This window comes from Pyxicephalus adspersus, chromosome 3 (genome assembly GCF_032062135.1).
Source record: "Pyxicephalus adspersus chromosome 3, UCB_Pads_2.0, whole genome shotgun sequence".
NCBI lineage: Eukaryota > Metazoa > Chordata > Amphibia > Anura > Pyxicephalidae > Pyxicephalus > Pyxicephalus adspersus.
Window position 1 is genome coordinate 73,688,059 of NC_092860.1, and position 25,447 is coordinate 73,713,505.

General features: G+C 38.8%; 1 protein-coding gene across 1 annotated transcript in view; it reads left to right on the top strand.

Annotated features, from left to right (window-relative positions):
• TNKS (tankyrase) overlaps nucleotides 1-25,447 on the top strand; it is a 132,849-nt gene that overhangs the window by 18,849 nt on the left and 88,553 nt on the right. Inside the window, exon 2 of the mRNA XM_072406800.1 lies at nucleotides 18,140-18,364. Within this exon, the coding sequence (XP_072262901.1) occupies nucleotides 18,140-18,364 (225 nt within the window). The remainder of the gene's footprint in view (nucleotides 1-18,139; nucleotides 18,365-25,447) is intronic.

Consider the following 25,447-nt stretch of genomic DNA (forward strand, 5'->3'; position numbering starts at 1 on the left):
TCATGTTTTTCAGCTGTTCAGATGTTTTATCGTGCCTCCTTGTTCTACAGCCGGCTCGCGTTTCACCTGGTAATACACAGTTAAAATCACCACAAACAACTGCAGGGGAGGAACCTGGAATGAAGAACTGTACGGTATTAAGCAATTCAGCTTGCTCATTTTTCTCCGGGGAGAAGTAGATATTAAACACCCTGGGTTCCTTCCCTTAAATTTCACTGTGGCCATCATAGCTCTCCCAGTTACTATCTGAATAAATGTTGAAAAGGTAACTTTGTTCTCTTTTGTAGGGATACCAATACCTGCAGCTAAATTTCAATTGTACCCTGACCATACTAAAGGGCCGTAAGTCCATGATTGTCTGAGGTGTTCATAATTTGGGTGATGGCCTGTTTTGCACTCCTGAAGACAAAAAAATTAACAGTAAATGCCACTTAAATAGCTAAATATTGCTGCCCTCGGTTCAGAGCTTTTCAGACCCCTGACATTCAGGCAACACATTTTAAACTCCCCCATTTTCTGAGTGGTAGGATCCTATGCAGACACTAGGTGCTGGACTGAACGGTTTCTCGTCTGAGCTGGTCAAAAGTGGAATTGCCACAGGTGGTTTAACCTATTGACTCAGTACGGTCAACTCCTCAATGAGACCTGAATAAGGTTCCTGCTCACCAACCTGTGCCGATACGCCAACTGCAGCAGACTTTTCACTGCAGGTGCACTTAACTGTGGTTTCCTCATTGTCTGGACCGAGACCCACGCCTGGTCCTCCTTTGTCCAGGTGTTGGGGGGCAGTCCCTGCAGACTCCTCCACTGGTCTGGCTCACCTATCTGGAACAACTTCAGGACTGCTTGATAAGGCTTCCATCTCTTCCTCCTCATCCACCAGCTCTGACTGAGATGGTGCTGCAGGGGCTTCTAATGTCAGCTCCTTTTACAAACGGATTGGAATAAGTCCCATAAAACAAATCAAAGATGACTACTCTTATTGCTTGCTCCTGTTAACTTGATTTACCTGGATACAGGCTTTGCCTTTCTTCCTGAATACGCTCCTGTCTTGCTCCTGCATCATTTACAGCTGCACGTGTACTGAACCCAGGGTATTTACTATTGTGAACCTGCTAGTTGCTACAGCTATTAAAATCCAAGCTTGTTGCCAGATCGTGGCACCTACCTTTTTCTTGTCACCCAAACTGCATGCCTGGAGAAGGGTCTGATTTGAATTTTATGAGAAACCCTACAAAAAATGAACTTATTGAAAAATCCCATACAGCTTGAAGAAATCCTCAAGAAGGATTTAATGATGCCCACATGGAAATTCTTGAAATATTTTGCCTATTAGATTTAATGATGTCCAGAAAATGTCTAGAAATTAATATTATGATTCACCTTCAATTGCCTTCATTAGAGTTCTGTGAATATCATTTAAAAAACCTGAGAAGATTTGCTCACTCCTTGCTGTCATTGCAACAAGAGATATGAAGATGGTATAATTTCTTGGAATGTTTCCACCTTGACTGTTTTTAGTGAAGAAAAGACATTTTATACTTTTGAAAAATGTACCCTCTTATAACCTGGCACACATCCTGCATAGAATCATATTGAAGCAGTTAAGATTTACAATTTCTGTGTCTAGACTTTTTCACTTTCGAGAATCCTTAGAGAAACTGTCAGATGAAAGACATCTAAAACAAAACAAAACAGATCATAAATAGATACAGTATCTAAAATCAGGCAACAGTTTTAGGATTCACCAATCCACTTGTTCATATAATAAATGGTAAATCTTCAGTGTACAAATATGCAGTCACTTAAGGTGGATAAACCAGATATGGGTTTATACTGCTCTGGTGGATATATTGTTTGAGGCAATTGCACTTGGTTTGGTATAGGTACAACACAAGACACCTTAGTAGCCACCATTTGAGGTTCTTATAGCCAAAAAAATACTGTATCAACTGATCTGACAAAATTGTACATTGCCTATTTGAAAGGTGTGTGCATAAACATTAGAACATTGAGAAAGGGTGAACTCAACCCACTAGCAACAGTCTCTGCCATCAAAACAGCAGGAAAACACACGCACTACTATTGAATTTACATAGCTGCATAATTTGTTTACGCTACATAAATCCTGTTTATTGATAATAATAATTGCTAGCTGGCATCATGACCTGGATGACATGTGTTAGGAATGCCACCCATAAAGTTGTGGACAAGTAGTGCGGTGAAATTAGGCAAATAGATGGAGACTGAGTGTGGGTCAGCAAGAGCAGTAGCAGTGTGTGGCCTCTGGTCAGCTATCGCTAGGGAGACCGCATTGGTAAGAGTCATGGAGAGCTGGGTGTAGTGCATTGTCCTTAGCACCCAATTTTACTGAATGAGTACTGACAGGTGGCAGCAGCAACAGCAGGAGGAGGAGGCGGAGGGCCCTAAGACAGAGTGGGCACTGCATTGGTAACTGGCATCTTGAGCTGGGTGTATCGTCAATGCCACCCAGAAGTGAGTCGTACAATTTTTGTGAATGGAGCACTGACAGGCAGCAGCAGCAGCAGCAGGAGGTGGAGGCGGTGGACCCTGAGAGAGAACGTGGACGGCATTGGTAACTGGCATCCAGAGCTGGGTGTAGTGCATCATCAATGCCACCCAGAAGTGTACAATTTTAGTGAATTTTACTGACAGGTGGCAGCAACAGCAGGAGGAGGAGGCAGTGGACCCTGAGACAAAACGTGGATGGCATTGGTAACTGGCATCTAGAGCTGGGTGTAGTGCATCGTCAATGCCAACCTGAAGTGTGTAATGCACATATTGGAAATTTCTGATTAAATGTAGAAGGTCCAGACCAAGATGTTTTGTGCGCCAGCACTGTTGCTATGGTCTGTGGTGCCGGAAGCATTGGGAAGGTGGACGATATTGCTAGTTTGCATCATGAAGTGGATGACATGAATGCCAACCCTCAATCTTACGATACTTAGGTACCATTGCCTTTGCCTATTTTTTTTAGCTATCAGTGTGATAGTGTGGGGGTTTTTATCTGCAGTTTGTTGCAGAATTGTAAAGTAAATTGCTAGCTGGCACAATGGCAGGCATGACACTGGTGAAGAATGCCACCCCTGGACGTTGTGATAACTAGCGGAAAAATTAAACCGAGGCAGGCTCAGCTGACAGGGTGTTTGGTGATAGGCAGCCACAGACTCAGCACAGGAACAGTGTGGGTTCATAGAAGCATCTTGGTTGGCCTAGTGAGTCCTTGTGCCAGTCAATTAGTGACATCTGCAGTGGGGATATGATAGTTGTTAGTAACCCACCTTTGTTCATTTTCAAAAAGGTGAGGTGATTGACATTTTACGGCGACAGTTGTGATCGGTTGTCCATTACCACTCCGCCAGCGGCACTGAGGGTTCTTTTGGACAGAACACTGGATGCCGGGCACGAAAGAAGCTTGATGGCATACTGTGCCAACTGCAAGCAGATTTCAAACCTGTTGACCCAAGAATTATTGGTGTCACTACTGTCAGGACAGGCATTCTCCTCATAACTGCTGTCATCCACACCACCACCAACAGCCAGAAAAGAGCCAACGTAATCGTGCACCATGCGCTTCATCCGTTCTCAATGGTTGTGCACCTGCACTTCACTTGTTTCATGTGGCCGCATCACGTTTGCCAGGCATCCAGAAAATCCCCCCTGCTTTGGCCTACACTTTTGGATGTGTGCGACCTGCTGCCACTACTGCTGATGCTGCTGCTGCCGCCGCTACAGGAGGGTACGGTGGACTCCGTGTCCGCCCGAGCTTCCTGTGTGGAAATTGGTGCGTGGAACTCCTCACAAAGTCAGTCCCATAGTATTCTGCTTAGGCAGGTCACCTTTTCTTTCTCTTGAGCCGGGTTGGGTAGAAACTGTGACATTTTGTCTTTGTAGCGGTGATCCAGTAGGGTGGCCAGCTAGTAATTATCCCAGTTTTTGAAGTGAACACACATATGAAAGAGGGGTTCCCTGGGCTAATCCTCCTCCTGTCCCTCAGTAGGCACCAAAACATCTTCCTCTTCATCACCCACCTCCTCTTCTTCAAGCTGCAGCAGTTGCTGTTGTTCCATCACCCGCACAATGCCTGGGGCATGACAAATGCGGGTTGGATAGGTCCTGTCCTGTCCTTCCTCCTCATCCTCTTCTTGAACCTCCTGATGCCAGCCAGTGTTCCTTCTTGCTCTTCCTGATGCTGGCTGTGCGCTATGGAGTGTAACGTTACCCTCACCCTCCTCTCCCATTGCCACTTTCCATTAGGCCACACTTGGTATTATCAAGCAGAAAGATGATGGAAATTACATCGTTCCAGCCTGACCAATCCCGACTCACAATGTTTGTAGCCTGATAGCCAGTACCTTGCACAGCGTCTCCATCTGCAGCCACTGGTCACTGGTAAAATAGATCAAAAATAGCTCATGCCTTTCAGGAGGAGTGTCGAAAAAGAGGGTTTGCTGGTATGTGCATGTAAACTGGGAACAGCTGTGCAGGAGAAATAATGCCTGCCTGGTATATTCCACCGACGCTCGGCACAGGCCATCAGGTCAGGAAGAGAGCAGAGTCCACAATGCTGTACGGCAGTAGCTGCAAGGCCAATAGTTTGGCTAGACGTGAATTGAGTTTGATGACTGAACCAGAAGCTGATACTTCCTCACAGCTTGAAGTCTGGATGTCACCAACCTTCTGAGACGTAGCAATGACATTTGGAGGTGTAGAAGGAGTCAATGGAGGTGGAAGAAGAGACGATGACGTGGTTACACCTCCTTCAAGAAAATGCAAGTACTGCTCCCACTTTGGTTTGTGGTTCTTGCGCATGTGGGAAAGCAGGGAGCCCTTACATGCACGGTGGTTCCCAAGTGACATCACGGTCATCATCCTCATTTTCGTCTAAGCCAACCTCTGCAAATGCAGCCACTGATGCAAAACCCTCGTCCAGCAAGTGCTGACCACACTCTCCAAGGTTCTCAAAGTCAGCCTCCTGCTCTGAAATTTGCAATGACTGATCCTCAGGCTGTTCGTCAAACAACAAGGGAGAGTCATCGGGAGGTACAGGCACATTAGCCACGCTAACTCCTGTCTTTGCTCCTGTCATGGCTGTGCTGGTTGCTGCTGCTGCAGAAGAAGAGCCTGCTGCACTTGAGGCCCCTGAGACCCAGTCTACAATACTCTCAACATGCCGTGACTGTATAATTGTAATACGCCCTCTTAATAAATGTACCAGAGTACTGGTGCTCCGCACACATCTCAGACCTGTATGACAACTTGGGGAGTATGCCCCCTGCCAGATGCTGCAGGTTGCCCAACACCACGCCTTCCCCTGCGTCTACCGCTCATTATTTCTCTAATTTTTCTGGCTTTTTTGATCGATAGCAAGTGGGATCAGAATAAAATTTCTTTATTTTTTGAGAAACAGAAATGTTTTTGGCTTTTTGGATAGATAGCAAGTGCTATCAGCATAAAATATCTGTATTTTTTTTTTTTGAGAGATATACAGACATTTTTTTGCTGATTGCTCTGCTCCCTGATTGGCTGAGGAAAGGGAAATCCTGATGATGCTTGAGCTGTCATCAGGATTTCCTATTTCAAGTCTCCCCATTCATCTCTGGTGCTGAATGGCTGAGAAATATAAAACCTCAGCCAGAGCACTAGGGGTGAATGGAGAGGCTTGTCCTCATTTAACCCCTAGTGCCCTGCAATCCCTCACTGTCAGGAGGATTTCCAGGTTCATTGCAAGCCCGGAAATCCTCCTGTCATTGGGATAACCTGTAAAAAAAAAAAAAATTAAAGCCTTGTCCTATTTTTAACTTATATTTTAACCCTTTCAGGGAATAAGTAATGGGATTTATGTACCCCTGTACTCATTCCCCAGGGTGGGGCGGTGGAGATCTGGGAGTCTCCTTATTAAAGGGGGCTTCCAGATTCCAAAGTCCTGCTAAAAATGTTTATAAAAGCCCCCATTGAATCCCCCTCCTCCACAGTGTCTTGGGAGGAAGGGGATCCCCCATCAGAGATCTCCCCGCGGCAGCCGAAGGGAGCCACAACAAGGAGGCTGAAGAGCCACATGCGGCTCCGGAGCCGCAGGTTGCAGACCCCTGGCTTAGGACATTGTCCCTTCATGAGGAATAGAATGCTTGCAATTCAACATTACGTCTTACATTTTTTCTTCTACTGTGTCCTCGTTGTGGGGATGTATTCGCCACTATTTTGTGCCCAATGCCACCAAGGGAGACTCTGATGGGGAAATCCAAAACTTTAGTTTTTTCCTGGCATATAAATACTTAGAATGAGTTCAGCAAGGGCAGCTTCCATAATCTTTCAGTTGTTGTCTTGCTTTAAAGCCACTCCATTCTTCACTCACCATATGTCATAACGTTAGTTTAAGTTGTTTAAGTTTTTTTTTTTTTTTAATAGTACCTCTTGATTGTATACACATGGTTTTTAATGTTAAATATATTGCCTGTTTCAATGACCAAACTTCCTCACTGGTTTGATGAGTAGGCCTTCGTGGACAATGACATACGTCATTTCTGTCAGTGTCCAGAATGATGGCTTACTCATCCTGACAATCATGGTAACAGGTGAGTATTGCCCTGTATTAGTGTTTATATTATATTATTATTGTAACTAATCTGTTCCCGTCTTAATAGATATGAATGCTTTCTAAGCAGTCACTTGAGCCATTAAATGGAGATAGCTACCCACGTGGATGATCCAAAGCTGTAATCTAGTCAGATTGATTTTCTTTACTAAATTAACAAATTCTTTAAAAGCCTATTTAAATATAATGGCACCAAAGTACATAAGTCCTTTTTATAATACAGTGCACATTTGTACACTGACTAAGAGAAAGAAGGACTGAACTATCATCCAGTCAGGTTCTGCTGCCTAAACGTTTTCTGATACTAGAATAAAGGTTTCAGGACATCAGATGGGCAATCGTACAGCAGTAAGAAAATACATTGGTATAAATAAATTTCTTTCAATTGAGTGTTCTGTCGCACAATGAATTGAAATGCATTTAGTCCACCCAAAAAAATCTAAATGCCTGTCAGTGCAATGCCACCTGTATGAAAAGGTCTGTAAACATTTCCAAAAACAGCTTTTTAAGAAAAAAAACTTTCTTTGGAGCCTGAATGCTGGGAGGCTCAGGTGATGCCTCAATGTTGCATAACATACTAGTAAACCTCAAACATTACAACTGCAGATTCGTTCTGAGTTTGTATTTTGAGAAGGCGGTAAACTAATGCATAAACATACCAGCCAGTCAACTAATATTATTTTTAGAAGCAAACATTGTCATTGGCTTTGCCATATTTTTAAAGGTCCAGATTTCCTTTAGAAGACTTGGAAAACACATGTATTGTATATTCTACTTGTGGTACCATTCATCACTATGGAAGATGCACTTGCTAAAAACTGCCCCAGAATGAAATAGATACATGAGAACTATGCAATTATACAAAAGCATATTTCCATATGCTTTAAGTGCAGTTTAGAGGACAATCGTTTAGGAATCGGGCCAAAACAATAAACTGGACTGCTTATGCACAGAAAATTAAAAAAAAAAAAAAATGTTGGCAGGCAGAAAATTGTTTGACAGAAGATACTTCATAGTCCTTTCTGTTACCTGCCCGCAAACAGTTTTTATAGCTGTGCAGAACGCATCCATCTGGAGAAATGATTTCCTCTATCTGCCTCCAGCTATCTTCAACATTTGGCTTCTATGGAGAACTGTACCCATGGTGGCTTGCAGCCCTGGAAAGTAATGTGGCCATGGTGCTCAAGATAAGAAGGTCTCCATGATGATGCTTTAATCAAAAAGGTTATGCATCTCTTAGTAGGGCCATTGAAGCAGAACAAAACCTTGTTCTACTCATCTGCCCCTGTTCTGTAACAGGGGGCTTCATCTTCATTCTGCTCTTACTCCTTGCTATCTTCAGGCATCTTGATTGGCCGGAATGCTTGCACAGCAGTTTGAGTGTCAGGTATCCGTGCAATAAATGCATGCACAGCTCAGCAATTTTGACAGCTTGAATGAGTGATCAGGTAGGTAAGAATGCTTATTGCAGAAGCAATATTGGCTATCCCTTTCTTTAGTAAAGCTCTGCCTTTTGACAAAGTTTTAGTTACACTTAGGATTGCTGCACCTAAAAAGTGGGTGGAGGCATGCCTTAAAGGACATCTTGTACTAAAGGTAAAGTTGTATGTTAAAAGGAAAGCGGCTACCGAGGCTTGAGTGCTAAATGAGAAAACTTTGTTTTACCCAATTATGTGAACTTCTTTTCACATGATTGTATAATTAAAATTAATATATACACAAGTCAAATACTTTAATATGCTTTCATTGATGGCTTGCGTGAAAACAAGTAACCTGGCTGTCTGTAGACAGCAGGGATTTGTTGTGTAAATAGAACTTGGGTAACAGGTAACTAGTTTTGAGGTTGTTGTGTGATTACCACTTACTCGCGCTACTGAACCATTTCCTCAGGTGAGACTCTACATGTGGAATCTCGCCCAATAGAGAATGAATGGGGTGACAGTGGGGGGAGGTTCAGTACTGCTGACTGCTGCCAAATGTGCAATAGTTGGTTCATTTAAGAATCAGTGCAGCGGTGTGGGCGGCTAGTGTCAGCCACTAGGAAGGTTTGTTTGTGAAGGGGTTTCAACCTAGCCATATCACTGTCAAAAACTACATTATCTGCAAGACGGAACTATACACAGTTAGGTCCATAAATAGACACTTTTTTTTTCCAATTTTGGTTCTGTACATTAACACAATTAATTTTTAATGAAACAACTCAGATGCAGTTGAACTGCAGACTTTTAGCTTTAAGTCAGTGGGTTGAACAAAGGTTGCATAAAAATGTGAGGAACTAAAGCCTTTTTTAACAAAATCACTAAATTTCAGGGGCTCAAAAGTAATTGGACAAATTAAAAAGCTTGAAAATAAAATGTTCATTTCTAATACTTGGTTGAAAACCCTTTGCTGGCAATGACAGCCTGTAGTCTTGAACTGACGGACATCACCAGATGCTGGATTTCCTCCTTTTTAATTCTCTGCAGCATCTTTCAGTTGCTGTTTGTTTGTGGGCCTTTCTGTCTGAAGTTGTCTTCAACAAGTGAAATGCATGCTCAACTGGGTTCAGATCAGGTGACTGACTTGGCTATTCAAGAATATTCCACTTCTTTGCTTTAATAAACTCCTGGGTTGGTTTGGCTGTATGTTTTGGGTCATTGTCCATCTGTATTATGAAACACCTCCCAATCACTGTGACTGCATTTAGCTGGATTTGAGCAGACAGTATGTCTCTGAACACCTCAGAATTCATTCAGCTGCTTCTGTCCTGTGTCACATCATGGATAAACACTAGTGTCCCAGTGCCACTGGCAGCCATGCACGCCCAAGCCATCACACTGCCTCCGCCATGTTTTACAGATGATGTGCTATGCTTTGGATCATGAGCTGTTCCACGCCTTCTCCATACTTTTTTCTTGCCATCATTCTGGTAAAGGTTGATCTTGGTTTCATCTGTCCAAAGAATGTTTTTTCAGAACTGTGCTGGCTTTTTTTGATGTTTTTGAGCAAAGTCCAATCTAGCCTTTCTATTCTTGAGGCTTATGAGTGGCTTGCACCTTGCAGTGCACCCTCTGTATTTACTTTCATGCAGTCTTCTCTTTATGGTAGACTTGGATATCAATACGCCTACCTCCTGGAGAGTGTTGTTTACTGTTGGTTGGCTGTTGTGAAGGGGTTTTCTCTTCACCATGGAAATGATTCAGGGATCATCCACCACTGTTATCTTCAGTGGACGTCCAGGTCTTTTGGCGTTGCTGAAATCACCAGTGCTTTGTTTCTTTCTCATTATGTACCAAACTGTAGATTTTTTTCCACCAGCCCATGAAATAGCCTTTGAGTCAATTGTCCAATTACTTTTGAGCCCATGAAATGAAGTGATTGTGTTAAAAAAAGGCTTTAGTTCCTCATGTTTTTTGTTCAACCCACTGAATTGAAGCTGAAAGTCTGCAGTTCAACTGCATCTAAGTTGTTTCCTTTAAAATTATTGGTAATGTACAGAACTAAAATTAGAAAAAAGTTGTTTCTGCCCAAATATTTATGGACCTAACAGTGTAGTAACATTTGCTTTTGTTTCAGATTTGTTTTATTTATCTGCTCAGGTTGAGTTTTGCCTTTTATGTTCTATAGGCAGCTTGACAAGTAAAAGTAAATTAATAAATAGTTCCTGTTTAATAAATCCTAGTTTTTCCTAACTTATTCCATTTCCTTAATTAATTCCTCATTTCCTTTTTATAGTATAAACCCAGAATTAACAGCAGTTAATACCCACACCTAAACTATCCAAAATAAGAGGTTTTGGCTTCAGATTAATCCTTTCCATGCAAGTGCTGTTTTTCAATTTTTTATACACAATGACATTTTCTTTTTTTTGAGCTAATAAATTACTTTAAACCCTCACAAGATATTTGTGCTAATATTTATCAAATACATTTTAAGCTGCTTCTACTATACTATAAAGTTGTTCACCTTCTATGAACGTGTAAAGCAACCCCTGGCCATTAGCCATATCCCACAGAAGCCAAGGGGGTAAAATTTGATGTTATATTTTTGTTGTGTTTTGGTAATTATGAAATTGTGATAAAAATTCTAACTCTTTCTCACTTCACTAGAAACCTTTTTATTGATTGAGGAGTTGTTTCCTTTTTTCCCTACACCCTTTCCTACAGGAAGTGATCTGGAGCACAGTCAGCTTTTGATTGTTTTGCAGTTTAAAAAAGAAAAGAAACAAAACAGAGTTTCTGTCTGCAGGCTGAAAGTTTGTTGTGTTAACTATGCCATAGCTACATAACTAGGCAAAAACCCCTTTTTTAGTTTTCATTGAAAATGAATGTTCTTTAAAGACATTTTTGCAGGTGCAAACTGTATAGTAAGCTACTCACAGGCACATGGCAAGCTGCGGAATTAAAGTTTTTGAAGGCGTTTTTTTTAGTTACAATGCGAGACTTCCTCCAGAGGAGGAAGAGAAATTGCATAGTAAGGAGTGACTTGTTGCTTCCAGGAATTGTTCCGAAGCTGCATGTACAATGTGATACCTAACTTTCCCATGTGCTAGAGCCTGCTGTACAACTCCGTGGTTACCTGCAATCTGAAATAGACCTAAATAAGTCTAGAAAAAATAAATAGACCAGTTTACCAGTCAACACTGTACAGCATGAACACAGACTGCTTGGTAATCGGCTTCTTTTACTTCTGCATTTAGAGTTTTTAGATCCCAACCAGTGAAACTAGGCTAATCTTTTGGGGCCTCTGATTAAAAAGTAAAAAACAAAGCCACTCTGTTAATAACTTGTGGGGAGGCACAAAAAACAGAGATCCACGTAATTAGAGGGCAAAAAGTCCCACTTTGAACATTTGTTATTCAGGCAGGTGGTCTGCAATAACTGTACTTGCCTGATTTTTGCTGAGCTACGTAATCCCTTCTGCCTTAACCTTCCCATATACTTAGGGTCATTTACGACCCGTTTTCATTTTTTAAATGAATATAAGTTCTACATAAGTTTGTTTATTGCATCAAGGTTTTTTACTTTGTCAGGTTCCTCTATAAAAGCGGGCCCTTTATTTTTTTTTTTTTTTTTTTTTTTTTTTTTTTTTTTTTTGCCTTTTGTTAAGTATTATTACTAATAACATAAAAATAAATGAACAAGTATTTAGGAGATGTGTTTTAACACCACCCAGTAATAGTCTGGTAACATAACCTTTTATTTTGATATATAATTCTCTTGAGGTTCATTTTACCATTTTTTTAAATTAAAAACAAGAAGTATGCTATCAAAGAAACGCCAAGGGGGTCAGGCCAAAAATATTAAAACCAATCTATTCATGGATAAGGAAGCCTAACAAGGTAACCAAGGGGTAAGAAACAAATTGGATGAAAAATAATTGTTTTGAATGTATTTTATGGATGATTTAGGACACGGATCAAAACGGACCAGTTAACACCATGGATAGTAACAGTCAGCTAAGTATATAGGGAGGTTAATTACATCATCCTGACTTTAGCAAAGATGGCCAAAGACCATCTCCAGAAAGATAATGGAGATGTCAGTGCTCTGTGAAGTAACTGAGGTTTGGTTACGCTACAAAAACACATTTCTGTTCAGGAAGAAGTGCAGTAAGCAGCACAGTAGTGACATTACAAAATCTCTCTCCAAATCTTGTAGAACTAGCAGTCTGAGTCTTGCAGTGTATAGGAGTGTTGAGGTGCAGAAAATTTTTGATAAAGGAATGGAGTGCAAAATGTAAATCATTTAAGTTACTGTTTATACACTATAAACATGTATTTTGTTTGTAGATCTAAAGAATGCCAAATGATTATTTTTTGAGTTTAGGTTCAATTTGTGTTCCAATACTGTTTCAGCTATTCATTGAGCCTGAATATGTTTTGGATCATTATCTTCCAGCCAGGCAAAATCCTAATTAACTAGGTGCAAAGTAAAGGATTTTGCACAATACACATTCTTTGCATGTTGCCAACTCTAGATAAACCAGAAATGCACCAGACCATCAAATTAACTTTTTCAAGTTTGTCATATACTTCCAGTTGTGTACAAAACCCTTGCATAAATCAAAGGCTTTAAATTCTGTTTATCTGTACGTTAGACCTTTTTTTTTTTTTTTTTGCTCATTCTCATATAGTGGTCTTCTTACTGCTGTGTGAGTCCAATTTGGAGCTCCAAGTCTTCTTTTCACAATGGAAAGTATAACCTGCTTGTTTCTACCACAGTTAAGCTGTTTAAAGCCAGAAACTTTTCTTCTGGATGTCTTAGGGTCAACCTGACCAGTTTCTATTCGTTTTTAAGTGCCTTGTTATATTGAAAACTGTACTTTCTTTCTTTGTATTGTCTGTAAAGGAAAAACCTAAACTTTTATAACAACTTTTATAAGGTTTATAACTTGCATTATGTTTCAGTTTTTAATTTTGTGAGCATTAAATCGCTGTAAGTTTATTGCTTACTTTTGCATTTTTGTTAGGTTATTCGCTAGTTAGTGTTGGCATCAAAAAATTCTATTCTTAAAGTGTATGTATAGCAAAAAAGTGTTTTTTTTTTTTCTTTTGCTGCCCTATTAGCTGTGTCCCAAATGAGATGTTTTCATTCACTTTCTTTTCTGAAGTCAGTGGAGAAACTGAGAAGAAATCTCTACAAAGTGAGTGATGCCCCTCTTGGTCACCTGTACTGTTGTCCCAATGGGATGATTTCCCTTCTTTTCTAGTAACAGCTTTGGATAGCACACCTAATTTTTTTTTTTTTTTGGGATGACAGGTCTAACATCCCAACAAAGGTGCCATCTTTGCAGTTACTTGGCATCTAGGTCTATTCTCAGCAGTCCAGGAATAAAACTGTGCTTCATACTTCATGGCACATGTGTACTGTACATTGTAACCAAAAAACAAAAGTTTATTGGGAAATGAGACTTTGCTTGTTTTCTGTCAAAATTATTTACCTCCTTCCTGGTGACTTTTTTTTTTTTTAGTTTATTTCCACTTTAAAATATTGATGTGTCAAAGCACATGTAAATGCTATTGGCAGCAGTGGGGGATTTCAATGCATGTAACACAACATTTGTTTTTTGTGCATCTTGACACACATTGACTTTTATTTTACACAGTGTTTTGCAGATTAGCCTAAAGAATTTGTTGTAGGTGTCACCAATATTCACTGCAAACTTCTTTCTCTAAAGCCATGGGGTGCAGTAACTAGGGAGAATCCAAATAGGGCTGACAAAGCTGCTTTTTTTTTTTATTCTGTGGAATAAAATGTAAAGGTCTCTCATCACAAGAATGTATGCAGGCTAACATTAATCTACTTCTTTTGTTGAAGGTGTTTTAAAATTCACCTGCAGATTACCTGTTAGGAAAAAAAAAAAGCCAAATTGTCTCTAGAAATCTTTTGCTGTTTGCCTATATCTAGCAAAACAATCTGCTTCAAGCTAAATTCTACTATAGTAGTATACACTATGCATACTTGTATATCTCTAATTGTGCCCTTTCTAGAGAAGGCACATTTTAGTTGCAGAGTCTGGTTCTTATCAGTAGATACTCTTCTGCCATCTGTGCTAATTTTATGTACCTTTAGTAAGTGTTAAATATTAAAATTTAGAATAACAATATATTATTAGGAGTGTTACATACTTTTATATCCCATTTTCCATATCTTTGAAGCTCCAAATTTGGAAGAATTTCGTCATGGTTATTTACATCAGGTGATCATTTGAAGCACAAGTGACCTAATTTCTTCAGTTAACCGACTCCGTCAGTATATCATTATTCATGATTTATGTAAGGAGGATTTTCCCCTGTGCTTTTGTAGAAAGTAAATGCTGCAGAGGAGCCTAAATAATTAAGACAATTTTAAAGGTATACAGTACATATAGTTTGCATAGTCTATTATTATAAATAAACAGGATTTATTTAGCGCTGAAAATGTAATAGTCTATAGATCCGAAGGTTACAGCAGCATTGAGTGAGGAGGGACAAGCAAACATTAATTACTTAGATGAGGTGGCAAATAAAGATTACATTGAGGGAATGCACATCTGTTGTAAAATAATTTACTGTGCTGGGGTGGGGGATTCCATTAACTGATTAAAAATAAACTGCTTTTGAGCCTGATTTGTTCATTTGAGAATAAACTCTGCAGACGGTGTTTTCGTATCATATATATATATATATTTATTTTATTTTTTTATTTTTTTTTCAATGCTGCATGACAATTCTTTACCTATTCATTATTTCTGCAATATTTCAAAGAAGCTTCATTACTATTCTGTAAAAATTGTGTGTTCACAAATATTTTATCTACTGAAATGTGTGTAATTGTAAAAATATTATTATGATCCCTTCATAGTAGTAGTAGTAGTAGTTCTAAATTCTTGCTTTAAGCCACACTGTGACTGGTTTTCTTAAGGAGCACCATAAAGGCTCACTACAACGCATGTTTTGTGTGTTGTCCTACTTTGTGGTGGATGTTAGGGAGTGTTCTCCCCCAGAACTTTTTTAAAGCGGTGTGGGGAGATGATGTAGGCAGGTGTTAGCCCCCGTATTGTGACCTAAGTTTCAGTAACCACCCCAAAACAGCCAAATGGTGCTGCTAAGAGGACAGGGAAAACACTGCTACCGTATGAATGTAGCATGTGTGAAAAGTTCCATACATTTTCGGTTTTATAAATTATAGTATATTTAGAGATGCAAACATACACACATATTAGGAGCATCCCAATTGTTGTGTAATTCAATAAATATAAAATTACTTTGAGACAATAGTTGAGGAAAAATGAAATTTTTTCATTATATACATTTACTTTACATCTGTTTAAAATGACATTGTGTAAACCAGGGTATATTATACATATTATATATAAATTTGTGTGGGTATTTGCATATAGAATGGGTTAACATAATTTAGGGTGTTTATTTAATGTACGTGTTTTCATTATACTGATGTGCACAGGTTTACATGTACATGACTGAATTTGTGAGGTATGGACTTATTTTAAACATGAGTGATGCCAAACACAATAATGTAATACATTTTCAATTAAGAAATTAAAATGGAAGTATCAGACATTGCATATTAGCACATATGCATTTAAACAAACAATAGCATCAAAGGAAAAAATAAATAAAAATGTTTTGAAAACTCGTTCTGTTAGTTTACAGAGCTGTGTATTGGAGGGGGGACACTCAAAAAAATATCCCTTGTTGTCTATATTTATGCAGGGAGTAAATTTTAGGAAGTTTTTGGTTGACCAGTTCTTATTTGTTTTAAAAGAAAAAAAACTGTCTAAGAGCTATAAAAGATCCTCCAGACATAATGCATATTAATGAATAACTATAGTGCAATTGCAATATCCCCTTCTCCTGATAATAGAACCTATACATTATGTTAAAGAACAACTAAAGTATCAATGTCTAAATGATGATGTAGTATCCAGTGGCTTCAGTTTTGATTATCTATTTCCAATATATATTTCGTTCATCTGTTTCATGTATTAAACATTGTTCTTTTTTTTTCCTTATGTTTGTACCAAATTATTAGATGTACTTATCTTTAGTCCTGAACTATTAGGGCAAATATTACTGCATTGTAACAAAATTGTATGAATGACTTTCTGAGAAAAAAAAAGAATGCTAACCCCCAACTACCAGACTCTTTGACCACCAACAACAAGAGACTGCAGTCTTTTGTTTTTATAAAGAAAGATTCTGCCTGGTAGAATTGCATTGAGTTAAAAGGATCAGAATGGCACAAAGGAAGTTTGTACAGCCCCTTCCTTGTACATGGAAAATTACAAACTATGCACGGAAGCAAGGTCATTCATACGTTAATACGCAGATCAGATTGCTTACATTAGGCTGGACTGTCCACTGACAGTTTGTTTTTTAATAAAATAATTGATCAAATATATGTTTTGTACCAGCACAATGGGGGCTTTTCACCAGTGACCTATAGCAACTTTAAAATTAAAGTGAATTGCTTTAAAGTAATAGAGGGCTGGACATAGGTGGACAAATGTGTAAAACCAATACCCACCCTTTCTCAGTTTTGATAGGTCCTTTCACAAATTATATTTTAACTTACAGACGTAGAGTACTTTCTCTTTAATATAATAAATAAAGAAGGAATTTGAAGAGTAGTTTCATAATTTGTATATGATACCAATACTTCTCCCTGCAATGAACCCTTATTTACTGCTTTCCCAAGGGTAACGCAGCCACCATAAGATACTATGCAAAGCAACAGTCCATTCTTGATTGTCAGGCACTTTGAATACTGGCACTTTCAGGTACCTTATTCCAGATGTAGGGGTGTTCTTCTTAACTTTCAGCTGCCTTTAAAGCTTCGTACAGACATCCAATAGATGTCAGATGATTGTCATGGAAACAATGATCATTCATGATAGATTCCAATCATTGATGAATGAATAAGCGCTATACACACAGCACCATTCTGTTCAATGGAGAAGGGGAAGCAAGTGAGTAGCACCCTTCTGTGCTCTTCTTGATAGCTTCTCCATCTGCTAGAAAGACTCAAAACTTTTCCTGATTTTGGCCCCACATAGCAAGCATCTCGCCTTCCCTCAATCTTATAAGGTGGGATTTTGACCAGAGTGATTTTGCCGGGGCCCAGATGCAGGGGAGGGCAACCCTCCAATACAAGGGTTAAATGCTCGAATAGGTCTAGGGTCATCAAAACCATTTTACTACCTTACTTTCTCCCCTGGTGGCTACAGGCAGGTTTTCCTCCTCTTGTAATGCTGGGGACTGGTTGCAGATGGTTAAGTCTGCTAGAATGAGAGAATAAGGTAAGTAAAAACCAGGTTTATACCTCTTAACAAAAAACTAGCACTAGACTCATTGTAACTCAAGTAAGTTTTAACAGTGGTTAAAAAAGTTTGTGTAGTTTTAAACTGCAGATCCTAAGCGTTACAGTAAGCCTGGCTTGTTCTAAAATTAAGAATATTCTATACATCCCTGAGTTTTGTGTTGTCAGCCCTCGCAGGACATTAGGAATGTATATGATGAGAGTTTTTTCTGTACTTGAAGCGATTTTTCAAGAGCTAAAACATTAATATTTATTAATATTAATAAATATGCATGTATTGGCGTGATTAACTTGATTTATTTTTTTTAATTTTATTCTGACAGATTCTTAAAAATACTAAGTAACTTTTGGCATACATTGTCAGTTCTTTAGTTTGTCCACAGGCTCCTGAGTGCTGGCCTTCTTGGCAGTTATTGTCAATACTGTACATCCACGGCGTAACCTTTCTTGTTCTTTTGAGAACATCTATATCTTAGACAACCATTGTGTACCGTACAGGAATTTGGTTCTCCAATGGAGTAATTGGGACTGCTACATGCATGTTTACATAGGGCGACACAGTGACGATAACTGGAATAAGGAGAAAATCGCCCCTTTCTCTAGGTACCCTGCACGTGGGGGTATACCCTAAAAGACTACTTTTACCAAAGTTACATTTGCCCATCAACTGCTGTTTTTATTTACTGTGGTTTCTTAATTTCTTTCTTTCTGTGTTTTGTAGGTTTTGGGAGAAAAGATGTTGTAGAACATTTGCTACAGACTGGAGCAAATGTTCATGCAAGAGATGATGGAGGCCTTATTCCACTACACAATGCCTGTTCGTTTGGACATGCCGAGGTTGTGACCCTGCTACTTTGCCAAGGTGCAGACCCCAATGCTAGAGACAATTGGAACTATACCCCTTTACATGAAGCAGCAATTAAAGGAAAGATAGATGTCTGCATTGGTAAGTGTACCTTTTTTATTGACAAGCAGCACACAGACACATTTTACTGTGACAAAATTGAAAGCCAGAATTCCAACTTCCCCTTTGCCGTTAAATTTTCATTTAATGATTTCAAAGTCCCCTCTTTGCATCCTAAATCATGAGTCTGTCAAGCAGTTTGTTTGTTGCTAAGACTAATGTTTGTTTGGTGTGATTCAGCGGGCTTATAGCAGTAATAGCATATTGTAAAATGTCCAAGCTGAGCTCTGAACTTCAATTTAATAATCTGCAGGTGACAGTGCACTGTAAAATTGTGTCCAGATGCTCGGTTACAGTTGCTGAAAACTATTGCTTGTACTTATTTCAATGACCGTAAGAACAAATAAGAGATGTATATACAATGGTGTTCATTCTATGTAAGGGAAAGGGGAGTGGACGAGCAGGAGGCACCTCAATGATTTATGCTCTGTACAACTGCACATGTAACAAGCAGAATCTGGTTTGTTTTCCTTTATTGAGAGAGAGAGAGAGAGAGAGAGAGAGCGCGCCATAAACGTGGTGGGGGAATACGTTGCTGTTAAACCCAAAATGTCCCCACCCTAATCTACTCTACCCTAGAGCAATGGTCGAAACTTGCTGTTAACTGGTTCTTGGTAATGAAGTAATGCATGTGTATCCTATTCTATATAAATTCTGTGAATTTTTCCAATGGGATTGTAGCTGTTAAGCTACACCTGGTTTCTTGTAAGTGCATTACCCTTTTATTAATATTAGGCCTTTTGGCTTTAGCCTTGTTATCACTTTTGTATTCCAGAGTTTCCATCATTCTGTCTGTCCCAGTGCTGCCCTTTCTACAGGCTCCACTGTTTGACAGCCCTGGTGTAGAAAAACTTCCAAGAACATATAAAGTATCATCTGACATGTGATAAAATTGTGTATTAGCTGTTGCTCTGCATTTTCCTCAGTGGTACACAATACAGTTTGGCTTCACTCTCTATTCTCCAGTCAGTCAAATTTGGCTCCTATTCTGGACCCGGTCTCCTCTATCAAAGATTGGCTCTTTCTAGCTTGCTACAATAATTTTTCTCTACCCTGTCACCATGTTCAGCATCCGCAGCAACTGTAGTACCAGTTATTTACAATCAGCTCCTTCTTACCTTCTTTCTGCTGTCTATGATCAATTTCCACTCAGCCTTTCATGCAGCCAGGTTCTACTTTGCTTTCTGACCTGATACTTCACCAGTCAGTTTCCAATACTTTTCCTTTCAGATTGTTTGCAATTTGCACTGCCTCTTTTATGCTTATGTGGTGTAAAATCTGTTACTTTTCTTGGTCCCTAATCTAAACTGCTTCCTATTATTGCCTGCCATAGGTTTTGTCTTTGCTCTTCCTCGCTTTTTTATTCTGTCTTCTCTCTGCATCTTCTCCTAGTGGTCCATGATTAAATACAATATCCCCCTCCCCCTTTTTTTCATGTAACTATGGTCATTCTATATGATGACATTAGCAAGAGGGATAAACGGAGAAGAAGAGCCGCTTCATAGAACAGGCAATACCTAGAAACCAGCATGGAGAAAGGATGCTCTTTATTACACGACCCTAACCAGTTTTAGATTTATTTATTGTTGTAAACAGAATAGAGTCCAGCTTCACGGACTCATTCACACAGGCTTTATCTTTTTAAAGAGCTGTGTACAGAAATCTATCACAAAGCTTTTAGAAAGCTTCAAGCAGCTTTTTTTTTTTTTTTTTATAAAGACTTTAAAGCAATCCACTGCTCCAGTTTGAAGATGTTATACACAGATCTTAATGAGTATGCAGGCCTTCATTTTAAACAAACAGCTAGCAGGCTGTATCAAGCTTCAGCATTTCTTGAAACTTAATTAAAGACTGATAATGCTTGCTAGCAGCTTGTTTAAAGCTGCATCCATCTCTCTCATTTGATGTTTTAAACATCCTTGAGCTGAACCTGGAACTCAGGAAATCTGCTTGAAGCTGGCTGGAAGCTTTGAAAAAGTTTTCAGTTCATTCTGCTCCTATATAAGCTGAAGATTGTGTGGACCAGGCTCAACACTTGCAATACATGACTTTTAGATAGTCTTTTACAACCAAAGATCTTTAGACATTGTAGACCTATAGGTCAAAGCATGTCCCAAAACCTGTTTATATTACATGCTTCTTACTGTAGTTCCACAACTGCTGGGTACTAGGAGGTAAGCAGAGGCCATTGCAATATTTTACTTATCTGATAACATGTTCTTGGGAAGCCTGTTCTTTCATATAATATTCTATAAGGGTTCTTACCAGTAAATTTGACATACTTGATTTTTTGATTACATTCACTTTAGAGCAGAACATGATTTGTCTTCTTGGAATAAAAAGAATTTATTTGTTTTAGTTTCTTTCCAAATCTTTTGGCCCATATAACATCACAATAAAGATATATTACCTTAGGGGATACGTCTTTTAAAGACTGACTATGGATGTATTGATTTTGCATTGCTTTCTTTCTACTCTTTATTTTCTATGTGTTCATCTGAAAATCAGGATCTGTGCTGTATTAAATTAATCCCCCCAAATATTACACCACACATAATCTGCCTAAATCATTTGGATGGATGAGATGCAATTTCCTAGTGGGGGTTGTGGCTATCCTTGATCTGGTAATTTAGAAAGATAATCTTGAATAATGATGCACATTGCTACAGCGTTCTACGCTTTCACTCTGTAAACCAAGAGCAATAGGTCTGGAAGTACAGCACAATGAAATTAATTTTGATTAGGAAATATAACAAGACTTGTGTTACTAGAATTTTACTTGCTGGAAACAATACTTTTTCAGGTAAGAAAGACTTTTTTTTTTTATTTCAGGCTGAAGGGATTATTAGGACTGCTATGCTTCTAGTTTAGTGATTGTTGCCTGTACTTAAAAAGCTGGGTAAATCAGGAAATCAATCCACTCTCTAGCTATCGTTCGTTCTTTTTTTTTTTTTTGTTTTTTTTTTTTTTTTTTTTTTTTTTTTTTTTTTTTTTTTTTTTTTTTGTTTTTTTTTTTTTGTTTTCATTTGCTGTTGATAAAAACCCAAGGTTTATGGCATGCACATTAAGTATCAACTAGTTTAAAATATTAATTTGCCAAGTGGCTTTTTTTGCTATTGACTTTTTTGGGGCTGTATCTATTCTTGCTTAACTTGTCAAGAACAAGCCCATGGGAATCATTGGGGGTTGTACTGTTCAGATGGATGCAGACAGCAAAGAAGGATTTGTGACGAGAACTATTACAATAATAAATATTTATATATATGTACAGATATATTGTATTGTGCAGCACTGTACAATATGGGTTGCAAATGACAGATGCAGACAGTGACACAGGAGGAAGAGAGGACCCTGCCCAGAAGAGCTTACAATCTTAAGACATAAGGAAAGCAGCACACAATGAGAGGGGGAGATATGGAAGAGTGGACAAGTAGTGAGGATTTTATGAGACGGATAATCCGTAGGAAAGTTTGAAAAGATGGGATTTGAGCTCTGTTTTAAATGAGCAGAAAGTAGGATTAAGCCGAATAGGACGAAGAAGACTATTCTAGAGAATAGGGACGGCTCAAGAAAAGTCTTGGAGCCGTGCATGTGACAAGGTTATGAGAGAGTAAGTAATTAGAGGATTGAAGAGAGTGGGTAGATGAGTATTTTTCTATCAGGTCAGAAAGGTAAGTAGGAAAGAACTATGGAGGGATTTGAAGGCAAAGCCTGGAATTTTATTCTAAGGTGAAATAAAAGTCAGTGATGAGATGGCAGACAGTCAGTATGAAACATTATCCAGGACTGAGGGAGACAGGTAAGGGGTGGACAGATAGATTTGAGTGTCATCAGCATACAGATGGTACTGTAAAGCTACGTACACACTTCCAATTATTATCGTTGTTAAACGAACGACGAACGATCCTGCACGATATATACGAACGATCGTATAGCACCGATCCTGCACATACAGATAACGACACGATCGTTCGTAGATATTGTACACACAATAGATACGATCGTTTGAGCGATAGAGAAACTATGTGCACGACAGGAAAGTGAACGAACGTTCGTTCATTACGCATGCCCAGCCCATGGACGATCAACGAACGACCGTACACACGAACGATGGTCAACGATCGTCGTCCAATCCGATCCGCCGGTCCGGTCGTTCGTTTCCAACGACTTTCCTCGTTCGTCGGTGTCGTTGGTTACTTTTTTTACGAACGATTTTTGCCCAATCGATCGTTCGTCGTTTGTTCGTCGTTCATTTTGAACGATAAAAATTGGAAGTGTGTACGCAGCTTAAGCCAAAGGAAGATATGAGACTACCGAGAGAGGAGGTGTACAGAGAAAGGAGAACCGGTCCAAGGACTGGTCCTTGGGAAACACCAACAGGAAGGAGAGTGGGAGAGGAGGAATTACTATTGAAAGAAAATTGAAAGAAGCGGTCCGACAGGAAGTAAACCAAGAGAGAGCAGTGTCACTGATACAAATAGAGTTCATGGCTTAAATTAGAAGGTGGTGATAAAGAGAATGTTAACAATCACTAAGGCATAAATGGCTCAAGATTTACCTGTTTTATAGAGCATGTGTGTAAACACTTTTATTAATTATTTACGGCTTTAATTATTTAAGAAAAAAAACTGTTTTTAATTTTGAAGATCTTGTTTAGTTGCAAATATCTGTTTTTATTAAGCTTATTATAATTCTGAAAATACAGTGCTTGATTTTTTTGTGACATTTGTATTTTATAGAATCTAAGAAAGATTTGTTTAGCATAACAATCACAGTATGTGTCAGTGAGGACTATATTGCATGGGATTGTGCTTTCACTCTGATACTGAGAGTTAGCTTTCAGGAGGGGAGTTTAAGGGCTGGAAAAACCCAGTAAGAAAACTGGTTGAAGATGTTGCCATCAATGATTAAAAAAAAAAAGACTTTGGAGTTCTTCTTAATTTTGTTGTGCATTTCATTGACCTGCTTGGCTTGAATAGAGAAATTAAGAAAAGTTTATATCTATACCGGTCCTTTTTGTTTCACGTTTACATTTATAAAACGTTTGTAAAATATGATATGTTTATGTCCAGTATGTATAAATTCCTGTTTACATTTTTGTACATGCATTCACCCGCTAACACTATACTCTTCTTGTTTAGGTACATTTATACTCCCAACATTTTGCTTGTGTCTGTGTTGCCAATATAGCTATCTGTCTTTACTTCCTGTCCTGTGGACAGTCTTCTTTCTTTTTTTCATCCTTTTTCCAACCTCTCGTGCTACCTTCTATTCCTCCTTCAGTCTGGCATAGAAAGAAACTTCCCAAAAGAGCCTCCAGTAGAAGGAAAACATAACAAAAATTCTAATTCTCCTGCTCTGAGCAGGTATATTATTCTGATGGGACATCTGGGAGTGCACACTGCCCCATTGCCCCAATGCCTAGGGTTTAGAAAGGGATGTTTACCTTGCAGTAAGTTAAAACGGAACTCTTAAAGCATATAGCTTAGCAGAACTATAATAATATAATATTAATATATAATAGCAGAACTGCTTAATGAACTTAGCAGGCTTACCCTCTTCAGGCTGCCTGTGGAAAACCTATATGGGAATGGCGAAAAGCAGCAGTGACTGTTTTTTTATTAATTGAGCTCATGCACAAAGAAAAAGTTTTACACGAGATTACTGCACAGGGCACACCAACATTTAAGTAGGAATACATATGCCTGCTGTATTAAATCAGATCTTTAGGGAATCCCTGCTATAATACTATATCCACAGCTCACAGTACATTAGAGTGGCGGTCTGTAGAAAAATGCCTCTTTTATTGCCGGCCAGTGGGAAGGCTGCCACCCTTACAGTAGATACCGAAGAGATCATTGGTATCCATTAAACTGACCTGCGAGACACACATTGTTCATTGCTCAAGGAACCCCTAGCAAACTCTGGAGGAACCCTTGTTGAGAAACACTGTATTTGACAATACTTTTTAATGCGTTAAAGTATAATACTTATAAACCGCTTTAGACCTTCCTACTCTGGACCAGTTACATCTCTGCCAATTAAACTTATGATTGTTGTAGCAGACAAAATTTTGTATTGTATATTAATATTTATACAGAATAAATGAATGAAGGCACCCACACACACCTGTTCAACTTTATTGACCAGTATTTTAGTTCTATCTCTTCTTTGTTACCACTAAAGCATTGTTTTGATATTTTGTATCTAGACCGTTTTTTCCAGCTCTGCTTTGTTAGAACATTTTCTCTATATTTGCTACTCTGTAATACCGAAGCTTTAAAATAGGTCTTGCATAGGGTTGATGGTAATAACTGCTTAGGTTGGGTTGTTGGCATAGGCAGGTTTAAACTCAACCTAATGACATGGTTTAGAAGCAGATCTGTACTTTTGTTATCTGAAATGACTGTTTTTTTTTTCCTTTTAAAGTGAAATATTTGGTGTGTATCGGAATATTCACAAAACTTTGTGTCAACTGAGAACATAATGCTCATTTCAGTGGAACACATTTACATAGTTGCTAGTTATGTTATCTTTCTTCCTGATATGTGATCTCATCCTTTCTTTACAGTCATTGATATCTATGCCCATTTGTATGGCAAGCTGCATTATGTGTGTGTGATATTTGCACTAGCTTGGATGTGAGGTGTGCTGTCTACATACAGTCAGTGCCAAAAATATTGTCCCCCTTGCATTTATGTCAGAAAATGCACCATCTCGCCCAGAAATTTGTTGCAATTACAAATGCTTTTGTATTGTCATGTTTATTTCTTTTGTTGGCACTAGAAGAACACAAAATGTCAAAAGTGGCCTTGACATTGGTACCCTCAACTTAATACTTGGTAGCACACCCTTTGGAAGAAATAACTGATGTTATTCACTTTCTGTAACAATCAAATATTTTACATCTCTTCCTTTGCCAGCTTCTACAGGTCTCTCAGGTTTGAAAGGTTCCTTCTCCCAACTGCTGTTTTCAGAACTCTCCACAGGCCCTCGATTTAGATCTTGACTTTATGCTGGCCACTTCAGAACCTTCCAGCGCTTTGTCCATAACCATTTCTGGGT